This window comes from Phyllosticta citriasiana, assembly GCF_038021145.1.
Source record: "Phyllosticta citriasiana strain CBS 120426 chromosome Unknown IWZ02scaffold_4, whole genome shotgun sequence".
Taxonomy (NCBI): domain Eukaryota; kingdom Fungi; phylum Ascomycota; class Dothideomycetes; order Botryosphaeriales; family Phyllostictaceae; genus Phyllosticta; species Phyllosticta citriasiana.
In genome coordinates this window covers 1,767,944-1,784,271 of record NW_027117281.1, presented here as the reverse complement: position 1 = coordinate 1,784,271, position 16,328 = coordinate 1,767,944, and the positions used below count along the sequence as shown (strand labels likewise).

The following is a 16,328-nucleotide window of genomic DNA, read 5'->3' as shown; positions in this document are numbered from 1 at the left end:
GATGCTGTGTTCAACGGAAAAAAGCCGCCAATAAGTGAACCAAATAGCAGTCTCCACTCTCCGCCTGAAGAATTGAAATCGACTGAAAGGTTGGCAACGGACGTCAAGCTTGATCTATATGATGGCATGCCTTGCAGAGACAGGCCGATTCAGCGCGTCGAAAAACGACAGCTCCGGATACATTGCTTTTTTCTCGCAGGGTAGCTTGATGGCTTTGTTGGCAAGCTTGGAGTGCTGAGGCTTGGTTTCTGTTGTAACTAAACGAGTGACTGGCGCGGTGGAGGAGGTATCATCGCATCTACAGCGTCATTTGTCATGGCGTCGTAAAGGATATCTCTCAAGGAAACCGACAAAAGAAACGATGAAGAATCAAAAGCAAACTAGATAATGCTGAGGCAAGGGTTGGGTTTCCTCCGGATGTGCGTCAGGTCCAGGATGTGTGCGGGCGAGGCTACTTTGCGAAAATCTGATGTGTCCGGAAATTCGGCGTAAAACAGTGAGCAGCGGCACGGCACGTTCAAAGTCCAACCTCTTGGCAGCTTGTCGGGCTCATTGAATGCTATAACCACGAGGGAAACTCTCCGGTACGACCGTTCATGGAGTCAATCGGGACAGGAAAGCTATTGACATTGAGTCCCCCGCCAAGCATGTCCATCCAAGCAGAGTCGTCGGCGGTTGTGCTCATCCCGTCTTGAGAGCTGTTCAGCGTGACGGCAAAGTCAGCCGTGGTAGCGAAATTGCCCTCGGTGAAGCCGGAGGATCCCGTGGTAGCAGCAGTCTGAAACAAGGATGCATCGTCCAGCGCACTGGTCCCAAAGACGTCCATGCCCTGTTGACCGACAGCAGTGCTGTTGGAACTGCTCAGGAAGTCGAGATCCAAGGACTGGCGGTGGCTGTTGGTAGAAATGGAGTTTGGAATTTGCTGATGGAGATCCTGTTGGCTGACGGCAGCAGAGCCAAGCTGGTACGCCGGAGGCTCACCAAACGAAGGCTGCTGCTGAATCTTGGAAAAATCTAAATCGCCAAACAGGGCGGGTTCCCCGACTTCAGACTGCGCACCAGAAGACGAGGTCGTCATGCCAGGGACGCTCTGTCTGTTGGACTCTCCACTGTGGGACACGGGCTGGAGAGAGTCGGACAGCTTGTTGGGATCCAGAGGCAAGTCACCAGCAGACCAGGGATAAGGATTGTGGTGAATATCGGCCGCGGCAGAGGTCAAGGTGTTGAAGTCATACTCGGGCGTCAAGTCTCCAGTTGGAGAGGTGGAAATGCTGTCCATGCCGTACTGCTGTCCTGGGAAAACATTGTTGTTCACCCAGGAGTATTGATTGACCGGCACACTCTCCGACATGGTGACGCTAGGGGCCATGGTGGTTTCTCCAGGCATTTTGCCGTACGCGGTCTGCTGCTGCGTGTTGAAAAGATACTTGGACGGGTCAAAGCCGGCGTTATCGTTTTCCAAGCCAGCGGCCAGGGGAGTAATGGGGACACTTTCGGAGGTTGTCTGCTGTGGGAAGAAGTTGAAGGTGGAGTTGGTGAGGTTCAGGCTGTCAACAGAACGGCGCGCGGGATCCATGGACTTGCTGTACACTTCGGCAAGGTTATCGTGGGAGCGGTGGACAGAGCCATGGTGCGTATTGTGACGCGGAATCTTGTAGGGAGCGCCCGAAGTGTGAGCCATGTTGTTGAGGCGGTGGCAGGGCTTGTGGTGCCCATTGGCAAAGACGGTCAGAGTCGTTTCCGAATGGGCGGTCGTAATCCTCGGCTTGTTCTTGTTCAGGAGCGCTCCGGTCTTGGGGAAGCCCGTGTCGAGCTTGAGGTCGCCAGGCTCCTTCTTGATGCCGCAAATGCACTTTTCGCCCGAGTGACATTTGCACCCGGTCGAAGTTGCAACAAAGTTCAACGAGGAACCGATGTTGATGGAGCCGTCATGGTGGTTCTCGCTCTCATGGGCAGCCTTTTCCGCCTTGGTCTTGTCCTTCTTCGGACCGCAGTCGCAGCGAGCGTGATGAGACTTGTTCTTGCGAGCTTTCTGACAGTGATCGCACTGCTTGACAGGGCGGCCCTTTGGATTGATGTGCTTCAGTGGACGATCTGTCTGCCTGTCAGAGTCTCGTTCTATGCATGATACACTGCTTGCCTGAGCTCGCTCCGACTGCGATGCGCGAAAAACAAGGACGGCGGTAGGCGAAAGACGAGGATGAGAGCGAATGACTGCGTTAGAGCTGCGCACAGCGTAAAAAGGTCGAGGCGACACGACACACTCAAGACAGACGAGCGTCACGGAGACTGGAGGAGGGGTTTACCTGAGTGCGTGCAGCCGCTGACGCGATGGCCTTTGATGCAAGATTCACAAGCGAATTTCTCGCCATTTAGAATAGGCATCCTTGGACAGAGTGGACAGGCCGGTGGCGGTCTGCTCTACGCTCTCGAGGGAGTGGTGCTCGGGTGGTTGCAGAGTGGTCGGGGGCCGGGAGGGCGCAGCAACGCCAGTGGACGGAATGCGAGGAGAATTGACGAGGCGCAGAGAGGATGTGACGGGTATCAGAGGGATCCGGGTTGGTGTTGAGGTCTAAGTGACGGCAGTGTGGAGAGAGAGGTCCAATGAAACGCGGCTGCGCAGGCAGTTGAGATGACCGAGAGCGTGGGGAGAGGGAGAGAGAGAGAAGACAGCAGAGACAGAGGAGAGGGGAGAGGAGGCCGAGCCGTGCACCAGATGGCGCTGGCCGTAACGCGTTCAACTCGGAGAAGAGTAGGGCCTTTCAGCACAGGTGGACGATGGGAGGGTGTTCCTCTCGGTGGATGAAGAATGGAGGAGGGAGCGGGCCAGCAGAAGAAGTCAAGAGAGCCAGGCAGAGAGCGGAGACGGCCCGGGGGCCAATGCCAGCAATTTTCGGGGAGCGCAGGCACTACCTTAGACCGGCTGTGGCCGCAGCGGAGGACCAGGACTCGACACAGCACCAGACCAGACGACGACAACCATGACCACCACCACCACCACCACCACCACCACAACCATTATCTACGTCTAGCTACCTAACCTCCTGGCTGGCTGGGTACTGTCATCCTCGACGGTCCAAGGGCAGCCACCGTTGGCGTGCACCGTGACGGCTGTGCTCGTGCTCTTTGGGCGGTTTCCGACTCCCCGCCGCCGCCCATGACCATCACGCGCCACGGCAAGCTGCAGCAATCAAGAAGCCAAAAACCCACCGCTTCTTTGGCCGATCTCAGCGCTGGATTGCGACGACGACGACGACGACGTTGATGCCAAGCTCACGCTGATCGTGGAGACGCGCCGCCCGAGCCACCGCACCGGCCTCTGGCTAACAGAATAATGCACACGGCTGGTGTCGACGATGGCGTGCCCTCTTCGAGTCAAGCTTTGCATGTCACTCTCCAGGTCAGCTGTGATGTCGCAAACACCTGACCTGGCCTGGCCACAGAGCCATCCGCTCCAGCCCCTGGATCGGCGAGACGGTGCGAGTCGAGCGACGGCGTGTGCAACGGCCAGGTGTTGACGCAGTGGATTGACGGGAGCGAAGAAGGACGCGGTGAAGTAGATAATTGCACACAGGCACAACCAAAGTAAACCAAAGAAATGACACTACATGAACATGGGGTTGAACGCCCGTCGGAGCCGTCGAGTCCGTAGCGGTTCCAGTTCGCCGTCCGTGGCTCAGGCAGGTCCCGTCTGGTGGTCTGCAGAATCTATTCTCCGTGTAGGAACAACTCAAGCTCCGACAGGCGCGTCATCCCAACGCCGTCCTGAACGCCGGGCACGCGTTGTGGGCGTCTGCAATGGACCACGAGCCCGTATATTGAGCTTTTGCGCCCAAAATGCCCTCCGACACGGTCTCTGTCCTCTTCTGCGTGCCTGCCAGAGCTTGCTCTTCGGCTAGCGCCATTACATAATCCGCCGCCGCCGCCGCCGCCGCCGCCGCCGCCTTCAATTCGACCTCCATTCACTTCGTCTTGCAAACCCTAAACGCGCCGACGACACCTCGACCCATCGCCCAAGCCGCCTCGAGGCACCATGTCGGATTCCCAATCCTACCCCTCGCCCAACGCCGCCCAGATGGCTGCCGGCGCCGCGGGCCTCTACGCCCACCCCAATGGCAACATGTCGCCGCCAGCAGAACAATCCAACCCGGTCGACCCGCACCTCGCCCTCCAGAACGACAACAATCTGCACCAGGAGCTGGCCTCTCACTTGTCGCGCATCAACGAAGCTCCCATGGCCACCGCCCCGACCCAGCAGTCGCACATGCCCATGGCCCACCACCAACACCACCACCACCACCACCAAGGAATTCAACAAGTCCCTCAGCCTCAACCGAACCAACAACGGCACCATGACATTATGGGCATTGCTCAGGATGTCATGAACGTCGCGCGCGATCCCCACTTTAGCCCCCAGCAAGATACCAACATGAGGAAGAGGTCCAAAGTCTCTCGCGCATGCGACGAGTGTCGGAGGAAGAAGGTTTGCGCCCTCCATTGCGTTGCTGTAAGCTCCAAAAGCTGAAGGCTGGAAAATGTAGATTCGTTGTGATGCGACCTCGGAAAATGGTCCAGAAGCGTGCACAAGCTGTAAGCGCACGGGTGCGCGCTGTCAATTCAGCAGACAGCCGCAGAAGAGAGGTCCAAGCAAAGGGCAAGCGAGAATACCCTGACCGTAATTTTTTTTTCACTCTCTGACGTGACTCAGGTACATAAAAGAGCTCGCCGACCGGCTTAGTAGGCTGGAATACGAAGCTCAACATGGGCAGGGCCAATCGCCACAAAATGGCCATCTGCAGCAGCAGCAAGCCGAGCTGCAGTCCTATCTCCAAAATTTCAACGACCAAGGCATCCCTGGCCTGCCAGACTTTTCCAGTTCGACGGGCCCCCAACCCACCACCGGTCGAAAGAGGACTCATTCCATGTCCGAAGGAATTGGCGAGCAATTGAGAAATCAATTATCTCAGCCGGCAAACGGCACACATCAGTCGTGGGAGCGCCGAGAGAGCAGCTTCGGAGCTTATGAGCAGGACTCCGCCGTTGACATGTTTCAATTCGGCAACTCAGACATGGCGGTCAATGAGTATGCTTTTGCGTTCAGGACCTAGAACCGACCTTGGCTGACTTGCGCGCAGATATTACCGTGTAATTCAGGACACTTATCCTGTCTTGCCCTTTGACTTGAGAAACCTCAAGTCGCGCTTGAACGACTGCGAGACCAAAATTCGAGATGGATTCCTGGCCGCTCTCGACTGTGCCGTCCGCGCCTGGCCCTCATCGAATCTGCCCAAAGAGGCCAGCCATCACGAGCGTTGCTTCAAAACATTTAATGTGCTCAACTCGGAAGTCGGCGCCCCTCTGAGCAGAGCTTCTGGCATCATCTTGGCCCAGAGCTATCTGCTCTTGGCCATTGATTCGGACTCGCAGGGTCCAGGTCAGCGAGACGTGCAGACGTCCTCCCTCAAGGACATGTGCATCGCGTCTGCCGCGAGAGTAGCTGGGAACTTTTCCCTCAACGCCATGTGCTATCGAAGCAGAGGCCAGGACGCCAACCTGGATTCTGATGACGCCCTCGGCCGGCGCGTTTTTTGGATCACCTTTATCGTCGACTACTTCCACGCCATTGGCACTTCCAGCGAGCCCAGTATCTCGGATGAGCGCAACTTTGTGACCATTGAGGATGAAATAATTTTTGGGTCGCTCGTATTCGCCCTTGCCCGGCTGTCCAAAATTATTTCTCATGTTTCCTTGCTCGCCAAGCTCGCCAAAGACGTTGAGCAGTCGCATGCCGACATCACGGCGCCACAAAATCCGTCGAGTCATGCCTTCAAAGTGATTCGGATATCTATCATGGGCCAACTCGAGCGCTTCCACGAGACGCTGCCTGTCGACCCACACCCTCTTATTCTCCTTGCCTACTGGCACACGCGCCTCCTGATTGCCCGCTACGGACCCGTCCTCGATTCTGCGGAGCTTCTAAATGCAGCTGGCGTCATAGCCAATCTCCTCCAGTCCAACGCCGTGGCCTTCGCATCGCCCTACCACCACTTTGGCGCGCTCGCTGCCCTCGTTCTCGGCGAACTGACGGAAAGGGACGACACGCGCGACGAAGCCCTGCGCCAGCTCGTGGAGCTCGAATCGGCGCTGCATCGCCTCAAAACGGACGACGACGCGTCATGGGACGCGACCATCCGCTTCTACGTGACCAAGAAGCGCGCGTCGGTCCACGGTGAAGCCGCCGCCGGCAACTCGACGACGCTGCTCGAGCACCTGGCCGAAGCTGCTGTCGGCGAGCGCGAAGGTCCAAGTGGTGGTGGTAGCGGAGCAGCAGCAGCGGCTTCAACGACAACGCCGCCCGATGACAAGACAGGCATCGCAGGTTCGTCATCTGGCGAGAACCGCCCCGGCGACGAAAACACCACCAATAACGACAACACCGACACTGCCGCCACGGCTGCTGCTGCGGCAATGGACGCGACAGCGGCGGCCGCTGTCGAAAAGAAGGACGAGATTAGCAATGCGGCGGCAGCAGCAGCAGCGGCAGCGACGGCAGCGGCAGCACTTAATCAGAGCTTATATTTCAACCCGGCGACGATAGTGCGTGATGGCTATCTGCGCGTTTTGGCGGGCGTTGTCATGCCTGTTTTGCAGCAGCAGCAGCAGCAGCAGCAGCAGCAACAACAACAGCAGCAGGCTGGCCATGGCGGTGCCACTGCTGTTAGTGGGGGTCAGTGAGTAGTAGTTGATGGAGTCGATGGCGTCGCTACTGGTATTTGAGGTGATGATGGATGGATGGATTGAATGATTGATGGGGTATGGATGGGAAAGAGGATTATTGGTGTCGGTGTCGGCTGCACTTGCTTGTGGTGCAGGTGGTGCTGGTGGTAGCCTACCCAAGGACGGTTAAAAGTTCTCTTTCGGTGTTGTTGTTGTTGTTGTTTTTCTCTCTCTTTTCTCTTTTGGACTGCGTGATCGGTCGGTGGGCCGGTCGGTGGCGTTTTGATACAATCTACGGGTTGATGGGCAGGTTGGTAGGAACATAGGAAGGCACCACCAGATGGGATGGGATTGATGTCCACGAGCGGCAAACATCTCTATTCGTCGTGCCGTTGGGGTGTCTGGCAGACGGACGAGGATTAATTCAAGTCTTTTCGGGACACGAGAGGCAGGGCGGGGCGATCGCGTCGGATCGGATCGGACGAGCAAGTAGTGGGTAGGATGCATAGGTGGGCTACTTTAATTCCTACAGTGCCTATCCATGTATGTATGTATGTATGTATGCATGTATGCATGTATTCGCGTATGTATGTTGAGTGATGGAATAATGTTGGCTGGCCGGACGAAAGACGCGGCGGTGACTGCGAGGATCCATCCGCATGGTCTGTCCGAGGAGGAGGTATAGGATATGATGGGTAGGACAGGCAGGTAAGGTACATAGTCGTCAACTGGTTTACCCATATACACGCACCTTAGTCGGCAGCTTTCCAGCTTTCCCTCTTCTCCTTCTCCCTCTCCATCCTAGCCCGTTTTCCCCCCTGCCTTCAAAGTTTTTGATGGATGGATCACGACTGGAGTGCAGATGACTACTCCAGGAAAGAAGCAAATGAGTGAGGTGGGTAAACACATGGGTACCGACTGCACTTGCTCACTTTACTCGATCAGACGCAGCCTGCACCTCTCCACCCCACCCGCCCTCGGCGAGAAGAGAAGAAGAGAAGAAGAGAAGAAGAGAAGAAGAGAAGAAGAGAAGAAGTGAGCGAGACAAGTCAGCTTCCTGCTTCTGCACAGCTTCAGTCGGCAGGTAGATGGATAGACAGACAGACGATCGGACAGGTGATGGAAAACTTCAAATTCACGCATTTCAGTGTGACCGTTTGTAGTTCGTTGTCTTTTGGATGCCATGCTTTGGTAATCATTGCCGTGATGGCCGTCCAAGACACGAAATAAAGCGAGAGACGAATGGATGAAAAGAAGCAAGATGGGACTGCCATGCGCTGACTGTCAAGTCCCTCTTTTTACGAGGCACCCACTCATGTCTTTCTATACTTGGCGGTATATACGGCTCGTCCGATCTCAGCTCGCTTCGAGCACGGCGGCCGGCAAGCGAGAGCGAAAAAGCGGCACTCGGCGCCCATGTCGACGCTCGGCGGTGCCGATCATGGTGGAACATGGTCCTACAAATAGATGATGGGCCGATGATCATGGGCATTACCAGGCTGGAGGGTCAGTGGAGCCGATGTTTCTGCAGAGCTCGCAGCTACGGTGAAGAAGCGAAGGAAAGAGCAAGGGGCAGTATGGCCTTTTGGCCAGCACGAGGACGAAGGAGGGAGGGAGACGCATTGGGACCTTTGATGCCAGCGTATGTGCATGTTCAGGCAGCCCCGGTGCGGTTCCTGTTTGTGTCTTGTTTCTTTTTCTGCCCGGGAATAAATGTGGAAACCGACTGGAGGTTCCTGAGATGGATGGTGGTAGTGGTGGGGGCCTTCTCCGCCTCGCCTCTCGTCAATCGTCGTTGGGAGGAATGGCGGCGGGCGAACGATGCAACGTTGAGGCTGGGACGCCATTCCGACGGACAGAAGCAGCGTGGGAGAAGAAGCAAACGCAGCAATGTGGTCAGTCGACTAGAAGGGAAGCCGAAATGAGAAATGCTGACTGTTGATGGCAGTCAAGTGACGCCAGCGATTGATGGTCCGGGGCTGGCAGGCAGCAAGAAAAAGGACCCTAGACTCTGGCAGCTGCAGGTCTTTCTCCAAGCGAACAATGTCACGGACGCCATCTCTTGGTTCCCTCGTTCTGCTTGAGCAGGTTCGCAGCAACGCCTCGTGCAGAGTGGTTCGGTCCGTGCCGGTGTCATCCTGACACAGGCCGAACCTGACCAATGGCGGTGAGCGGGGAGAGAGGACGAGCAAAGAGGCGTTTCGTAGTGATGAGCATTGATTTGGACGACTGACTCGGTTGAATATCCGTACGTCATCGTTGATGGAGTTGAGGCTGCCCGTGAATACAGTGGTGAGCCGGCAATGGCAAAGCAGGCGGGATCCGATTCGATTCGATTTGATTGGCAGAGCGATCTGGCGGGGACATGGCGGATTAGCAACAAGGCCGGAGCGGAAGAGAGACGCGCGAGAGGGAGTGATTGGTTGGACGTGGGGAAGAGAAGCTCCAGAGGCGGAGCATGGGCGATGGGCGTGGGCAGTCTTGGCGCGGGCGGAGAGGGCGTGCCGTCCAGTGGGGGGAAGGGAGGGGGGGGGGGGGGGGGGGGGGCCTGGATCCAGATGGTCGCCTTGGGCCGTGGGCGTCGCGTGCCGAGTGATGTTCTTCAGGGAGGCCGACCAACAACCCAAGTTCAACGGCCGCTACTGGGCTAATTATTTTAACATTTTCCAAATTTTCATTTTTGCTGCATCGAGGCTGGGCGGGCTACGTGGATTTTGGGGATTGGGCGGCAGGGCCGTGTTTGCTGGCGGGGACAGGCGCTGGGCTCAGGCACGCCAGTCTCCACATGGGTGTCGGGGATGGCAGGTCTGGACTTGTGGTGTTAATTTTTCCGTCCGTCGCCTCCATGTGTCTGTCTGTGATGCAGGCCGGGGGTCGCGGGATCAGGATCGTGATTTGGCACAGCACAGGCGGGACGGGAGCGGAGGCAGACATACATACAGATCGGGCATGACAAGTACTTACAGAGAATTCGAGGCTTGAGACATGGGCCCGTTTGAGCGGCAGCTGCAGCAGAGAGCAGAGCGTCGCTGCTTCACCCTTTGGCGCCGGCGCCAAAAGTCCAGAGGTCCCATCTCCACAGCCGTCATTAGGGATCGCTGCCTGAAACTGCGGAGCAGGGGACGGCACTAGGCCAGACACTAGCGGGACCCTCAGTCTGTCTGTCTGTCTCTCTGTTTGTCCGTCGCAGTCTCTCTCATCGACGACTGCATACAGACAGCCGTCCCGACAACAACTATAAAAACAACAACAAGCTGTACATCGTCATCACGATAGAGTAGAATAGACACAATAGCCAATCTCATCCTCCACAAACTAACACGATGCAATGCACTCGCCCAAACCCATCCCCCCATAGCCGCCAGCCGCCACACCCACCATCGACACACGGAAACACCTCAGCTACCACTACCAGTGGAGCTGTGCTCATCGGGCGGCGTATCCCCTCAGTGTAGGCCGTCGACCGTTAATCGTACCGTAAGGTACACCGCCCACACCTCACGGCCATTTTCTCTGTCCCTCGTCTCATCCCTCCTCCTCCTCCCCAGCCAATTCACTCTTTTGCTGTCCGTCGCTCGCTCGCTCGCCCATCCTCCTCGTCCTCTCACCCGCGTCCGACCCGCCCTGCTGCAGGTTCGAGGTAACGCTCCCCGACGCCCGGGGAAACGTGCGCCCAAGCCCTGGCAAACGGTGCTGTGCTGTGCTGTGCTGTGCTGTACCCTACCCTTCCCTACTGTACCTTCTGAACAAAGTCGACCCCCAAAACCCACCCGACGCACCGCTCCCACCATGGAAGGAACTTCACCTCACTTTTCGTCCCATCGCGAGCACCGCCGCCTCACCAAAAAGGCCCCGCCCCCCGTCTCGTACAACAATTCCTCCCTCCGCTCCCTCCGTCGCGCCCCCTCCGCCCCTACCTACCCGCGCTTCCACAGTCATCACTCCTCAGGCCACCAACGAAGCCCCACGGCCGACTTTGGCTCGTCGTCGTCGTCGTCGCTCGACCGCCAACACTCTGCCGAATACCACCACAACAACCACCACCCCTCGAATGCCCTTCGCTACCCTGCTCCAACCACTTCCTCCACCACCACCAACACCAACAACAACAACAACAACAACAACCAGCGCCAACCAACCGCCCGTCACTACCAACACGCCTCGCCGCCCTTGCGCCGCTCCGTTACCGAAAAGTCGACCCAAGACCTCATTGGCACCCCGTTTGACGCCGAGGCCCTCTATCGCAACATCGACACCATCAGCTCCACCCCCGCCTCCCGCAACAACTCGCCCGGTCGCTCGCCCCGGGCGGATGCTAAACTGAACACTCAAAAGTCGCCGCGACTGAGACAGTCTGCCAGCTTCACGGCTTTGGGCAAGAAGATGGAGGCCATGACTGCGCCCAAGTCCGACGACCAGCACAAGCGACTGTCGGGCGACGCGAAGCTCTCCAAGCTCGCTCGCCCGGACGCTCTCAAAAAGACAAAGACGGGCTTCTCGTCCTTCGTCAGCGGCCTCGTCGGCTCGCCACGTCGACCTACCATCTCCACCCCGACCAACCCGTTACACGTTACCCACGTCTCCATCGACAACGACACGGGCGAGTTTACCGTACGTCTCCTCCACACCCCCTCGTCCCCAATACTGACACGTTGTCGCAGGGCTTGCCGCGAGAATGGCAAAACATCCTCAAGGCCAACGGCATCACCGAAAAGGACCAGACCGAGCATCCCGAGGCCCTCGTCGAGGTCGTCAACTTCTTTCAGGAATCGCAGGGCGGGCGCGCAGACGAGCACATATGGGACAAGCTGGGACATGCCCATCCGAGCGGCTACCCTTCGACGCCAGGCGGTGGCATGACGCCAATGATGAGTCCACCAGTTAGTCCTCGCTTCCCTCGAAACGCAGAGGACTCGTTCGAAAATCCTCGTGCGCCCCCGCCGATCCCTCGTGGTCAGGGCTCATCACAGTCACCATCCCAGATTAACGGCAGCGGCAATATGATTCCTCACCGTCCAGCTCCAAAGCCCCCGTCAGCCTCGCAGCAGCAGCAACAGCAACAGCATGTAGTTCCCTTGCGTCCGGCACCACCAGCGCCCGACAGAAGCCGCGACGAAAACCCGCACGCCGCTGCCTATGCCCACCAGTCGCCCACGGACGGCCCTTCGTCCAAGCCCTCCAGTTCTCGCAGCCGCTCAAACACCAACGATGCCAGTGCCTCCAACAACTATGGCCAGCCGTCTGGAGGTACAGTGCAACAATACCAGGCTCAACAGGAACAGGCAATGCTTGCCGCCCAGCAATCGATTGCCCGCCAGCAGGCACAGATCGAGAGAACCCGAAGCCAGCGTCACTACCAGCAACACCCGTACCAGCCTTCGCAGCAGCAGCAGCAGCAGCAGCAGCAGCAACAGCAACAGCAACAACAGCCGCAGCAGTCGCAGCAATTCTCGTCCTCCCAAGCGACGGACCAGCAAAATAGCATTCCGATGCCGAACCAGCAGCCCCGCAGCGGTCCCGCGCCTCCTGGTGGCCGTCCGCGCCAACGCCAGCAGCGAGCCAGCCACATGCAGGGCACCGACATACTCGAGCGTCTGACTGCCATTTGCAACCCGCAAGACCCTCAGAAAATGTATCGCAACTTGAACAAGATTGGCCAGGGCGCGTCTGGTGGTGTCTTCACTGCTTATCAGGTGGGTTCGAATCGCTGCGTCGCCATCAAGCAAATGAACTTGGACCAGCAGCCCAAAAAGGACCTCATCATCAACGAAATCTTGGTCATGCGAGAATCAAAGCATCGCAACATTGTCAACTTTATGGATTCGTTCCTTGTCCGGGGCGATCTGTGGGTTGTCATGGAGTACATGGAAGGCGGCTCGCTGACAGATGTCGTGACTTTCAACATTATGAGCGAGGGCCAGATTGCGGCCGTGTCGCGCGAGGTCTTGTGTGGTTTGCAGCACTTGCATTCCAAGGGCGTCATTCACCGCGACATCAAGTCGGACAACATTTTGCTTTCGATGGAGGGAAACATCAAGCTTACCGATTTTGGTTTCTGCGCTCAAATCAACGAGTCGGAGCGCAAGCGGACGACCATGGTCGGAACGCCTTACTGGATGGCCCCCGAGGTTGTGACTCGCAAGGAGTACGGCCGCAAGGTTGACATTTGGTCACTGGGCATCATGGCTATCGAAATGATTGAGGGAGAGCCGCCCTACCTGAACGAGTCGCCACTGCGAGCTCTGTGGTTGATTGCCACCAACGGGACGCCTACCATCAAGGAGGAGCACAACCTTTCGCCCGTCTTCAAGGATTTCCTCGGATTTGCTCTCAAAGTGGACCCCGACAAGCGTGCAAGCGCTCACGATTTGCTCACTGTAAGTCAAGAAGCTGCAGCCCTGGTCATGCGCATTCTAACATTCCCGACAGCACCCATTCATCCAGACTGCCGAGCCACTCGCCACTCTCGCTCCGCTCGTCAAGGCTGCCCGTCAAGCTCGAGCCGAAGAGCGCCGCAAGAAGGGTGGATCGTAGACCATGTCCTGGAGTCTCGAGTGAAGTCACTTGGAAAAACCACGCATAGATTACATTCCAAGCTGTCACAATTGGTAGACGGCGCACCACGAGTCGAAGCATTTCCGGAACACTGCCTACGAGCGTTGTGAAGTAAGCGTTCGAGCAGGCGATTCTGCGACATTTGATTTTTTGATTGCCGCGCCGAAAGACCATGTTTCGCTCATCTGTCTGCATCGGGGAAAATCTTCTTTTCACGTTTTTCCCTCTCAAAGGGGTGGGGGAAGGGACCGGCCGCTGCCGAGGTGGCGGTGGTTGTGGTGGTGGTGTGGACTGCGAGAAGGAGGGAATTCGGCAGAGAAGACGGCGAATCTTCTCCATCTGTGCGCTTCGTTTTCTCTTTTCGCCCAAGTCCCTTTTTCTCTTCTCTCTCATCGAATTTCTCTTCTTCTTCGCCCTACTGCCTTTTTTTCTCTTTATATGCTCGTTCCGGATACCCAGCGAGGCAGCAGCGAGCCGCAGCCGCAGCCGCAGCAGCAAGCAGCAAGAAAGCAGGCAAGCAAGGATGCTCAGGATGCTCTTCTTCTACACAAAAATATGAAAACAGCGCAAAAAGCGTCTCCGGCTTCCTTGTTCCTTCACACATCAGCCAGACAGCCAGCCAATCAATCAGCAGCAGCAGCCACTTACGGCACATTTCAACGCCGAAGCTCAATTTCATGTTCCCAAGCTCTAGTTAAAGCTACTCTTTTTACAAATCTTCCTTGCAAGTTGTCGACGGTCAGCCGCGGTTGTTGTCCTGTGTGTTTATTCATGTTCTCCACCCACCAGTGGTACCTTTTTTTTTTTTTTTTTTTTTTTGCTTCTAAGTGGTCTGTCTTTCCATGCCTTCTGCCTGTTTTTCTTTCATTGTCTCTTTTTTTTCTTCTTCCCAGTTTCCTCTTCAAGGAGAAGGGAAGGGCTGACAAGGGGTGATGAAGGTGTTTTTGGGGGAAATGTTTCATTTCGACTTTTACATCTATCTTTTCCCATATTTTTAATTTTTTATTGTTTTGAATCTTGGACGGGGTAGGCGGGCGGGTGGGTGGACAGGCGCGTCTTACCCCCGGACCGGCAGAGTGAGGGGACAGAAGCATGTTTGTATGTATGGCATGGGGGATGGTGATGGCATTCGATGAGGTTGGCCGTTGGATCTACGATGATGACGGGGTTTGATGAGTGTTGGATGCTGGATGGATATATGGATGGGATACGTCTGTCACGCAGGCAAGGAAAGATCTGGGGACGCACGGATTTATTGACAGGCTGACAGAGAAGCGTCGTCGGTCTGTTTGGTCTTTTGCGTCTTGCCTGGTATGACATGATGTGGATGAGCTTACTAGCCTTTTTGGTTTACTTCTTATCATTATTATTGTCTTTTGGTGGGGCCTGGAGTGGAGGGCTTTTGCTTGGAAAGAGAAAGAGAGAGAGAGAGATCTGGCGGATTGTGGAGGCAAGAAGGGCATGCCGGCAGGGTTGGATGGGATGGGATGGTGTTGTTACTATCTACCTACTTACTTACTTGACCACATTGCTGCTTGTCTGACTGACTGACTGACTGACTGCCGTTTTCATTTATATTCTTCTTCTCTGCTCATCACTCATCTCTACTGTCAATATCAAGGTCGTCAATCCACATCTCATGAGTGATTTTCTCTTAGACGCCCCACTTAGTTGTTTCCCTCAGTTCTCTCTCTCCCTCCCTCCCTCCCTCCCTCCCTCCCTCCCTCTTCCCTGTCTCTCTTTCTGTTGAACTCTCTGACCGCCCACCTAAGACCAACACCACCCTCCAATTGCTACCTGCCCAACCAACAACCGTGACCCAATTCAGCCCACACACCCACATAACACACCGCCAGCCCAGCCCAGTCCAGTCCAGTCAGCAGTAACCACGAACCATTGGCACGCGCGCGGAGAAAGGCAGCAGCAGCAGCAGCAGCAACGGCAATTAAACGAGCCCGCATACACGTTCGCCCGCATCCCTACCAAACCATGCGATTGGAGCGAGCGAGGGGGCGAGGCAGGTAGGTAGGGAACGAGCTACCGTACACCACAGACACACACGTGCGCATGCAGTCTTAGTCATGTACCCAATGTTATGCGTGCGTGCATGGAGAGTGGCGGGGGTGGTGAAGGTGGTGGTGGTGGTGGTGGTGGTGGCACCGCTGGAGGAGGTTGAGGTGTTGTGGGACCATAGACGAACATGTATGTGTGTGCACTGACTCCTATTTTGTGGATTCTTGGGTATGGTAGAGTGGTAGCGTGGCCTGTCTGTCTGTCGGGCATGGGGTGGGTGGGATTTCTGCGATTATTACATGTAGGCAAGAGATATAGGTAGATTATTATTGTTGTTGTTATACGTCTTGTTCTTGCGTCGTCGTCGTCGTCTGTCTGGGTGGGGAGAAGAACCAGCACTACTCCTGCTCTTACTTTCTCTATTAGCCACCGAGTGAGCTAGGGAGCTGGCTCACCAACTCACTGTTCTGACAGCCATTCACACAACATACATACCGGCCTGCATACATGCGTACGTCCATGCTTTCTCTTTTACCCAGGGATTCTATCCACTCACTCACTCACTCACTTAGTCCATCAATCCATCGCCCTGCTGGGCTGCAGCTAGCCACAATCAACACACCAATTGGCCGACTCACCAACCAACCGACCAACCAACTAAACACCTAGCCTGTTAGCCAGGTAGGTAACTCGCCAGACGGCCTCGCAACGCACAAGCAGCCAAGGAAAAGCCTACCGCATGCGTCGATACGGTCGCTGCGCTGCAGACAGGGGGAGGAAGGAGGAAGGAGGAGAGTGCAGCGCAGTGAGTGAGTGCAGTGGATGCAGGTGAGGCACCACAAAGCGCCGTTGCGCACGAGCACGCGGCGAGCAGGGGGGAGGGCGGCACGACAGTTAGCTGCGCTTCTCCTTGTCCTCCTCTTCCTTTCTTGGACGCGATTTTCGTCTCGTTCTCTTTCTCTGCGGTATGCCAAAGTGGCCGCATTCTTCCTTCTTCCCCGCCCCACCATCTATCTGATAGTCTGCACACGTCCGCCACGCAA

General features: G+C 56.4%; 4 protein-coding genes across 4 annotated transcripts; 3 read left to right on the top strand and 1 right to left on the bottom strand.

The window, feature by feature from the left end:
* Positions 1-937: 937 nt before the first annotated feature.
* Positions 938-2,818, bottom strand: IWZ02DRAFT_399230 (uncharacterized protein; the record flags this gene model as incomplete). Its single annotated transcript, XM_066765610.1, has 2 exons — positions 2,291-2,818; positions 938-2,132 (listed from the first exon to the last, which is right to left on the bottom strand). Coding segments are annotated over exons 1-2 (1,290 nt in total), but the record flags the coding sequence as incomplete, so codon positions are not given.
* An 893-nt stretch (positions 2,819-3,711) lies between these two features.
* On the top strand, positions 3,712-6,819 carry IWZ02DRAFT_214576 (uncharacterized protein). The gene is made up of 4 exons (XM_066762732.1): positions 3,712-4,483; positions 4,542-4,654; positions 4,709-5,083; positions 5,136-6,819. The coding sequence occupies exons 1-4, from the start codon at positions 4,034-4,036 to the stop codon at positions 6,733-6,735; spliced, it is 2,538 nt and encodes an 845-aa protein (XP_066624767.1). The 5' UTR covers positions 3,712-4,033; the 3' UTR covers positions 6,736-6,819.
* A 3,687-nt stretch (positions 6,820-10,506) lies between these two features.
* On the top strand, positions 10,507-13,251 carry IWZ02DRAFT_489170 (serine/threonine-protein kinase ste20; the record flags this gene model as incomplete). Its single annotated transcript, XM_066769540.1, has 3 exons — positions 10,507-11,328; positions 11,379-13,094; positions 13,147-13,251. The coding sequence occupies 3 exons, from the start codon at positions 10,507-10,509 to the stop codon at positions 13,249-13,251; spliced, it is 2,643 nt and encodes an 880-aa protein (XP_066624766.1).
* A 230-nt stretch (positions 13,252-13,481) lies between these two features.
* On the top strand, positions 13,482-14,240 carry IWZ02DRAFT_214564 (uncharacterized protein). The gene has a single exon (XM_066762731.1). It carries the CDS (start codon positions 13,711-13,713, stop codon positions 14,203-14,205), a length of 495 nt encoding a protein of 164 aa, XP_066624765.1. The 5' UTR covers positions 13,482-13,710; the 3' UTR covers positions 14,206-14,240.
* Positions 14,241-16,328: the final 2,088 nt, after the last annotated feature.

Coding starts and splice junctions, on each gene's coding strand:
- IWZ02DRAFT_214576 (XM_066762732.1), top strand. CDS start 4,034: ATGTCGGATTCCCAATCCTACCCCTCGCCCAACGCCGCCCAGATGGCT. Junction 4,484..4,541: donor ACGAGTGTCGGAGGAAGAAG/GTTTGCGCCCTC, acceptor TGGAAAATGTAG/ATTCGTTGTGATGCGACCTC. Junction 5,084..5,135: donor TCAGACATGGCGGTCAATGA/GTATGCTTTTGC, acceptor ACTTGCGCGCAG/ATATTACCGTGTAATTCAGG.
- IWZ02DRAFT_214564 (XM_066762731.1), top strand. CDS start 13,711: ATGCTCGTTCCGGATACCCAGCGAGGCAGCAGCGAGCCGCAGCCGCAG.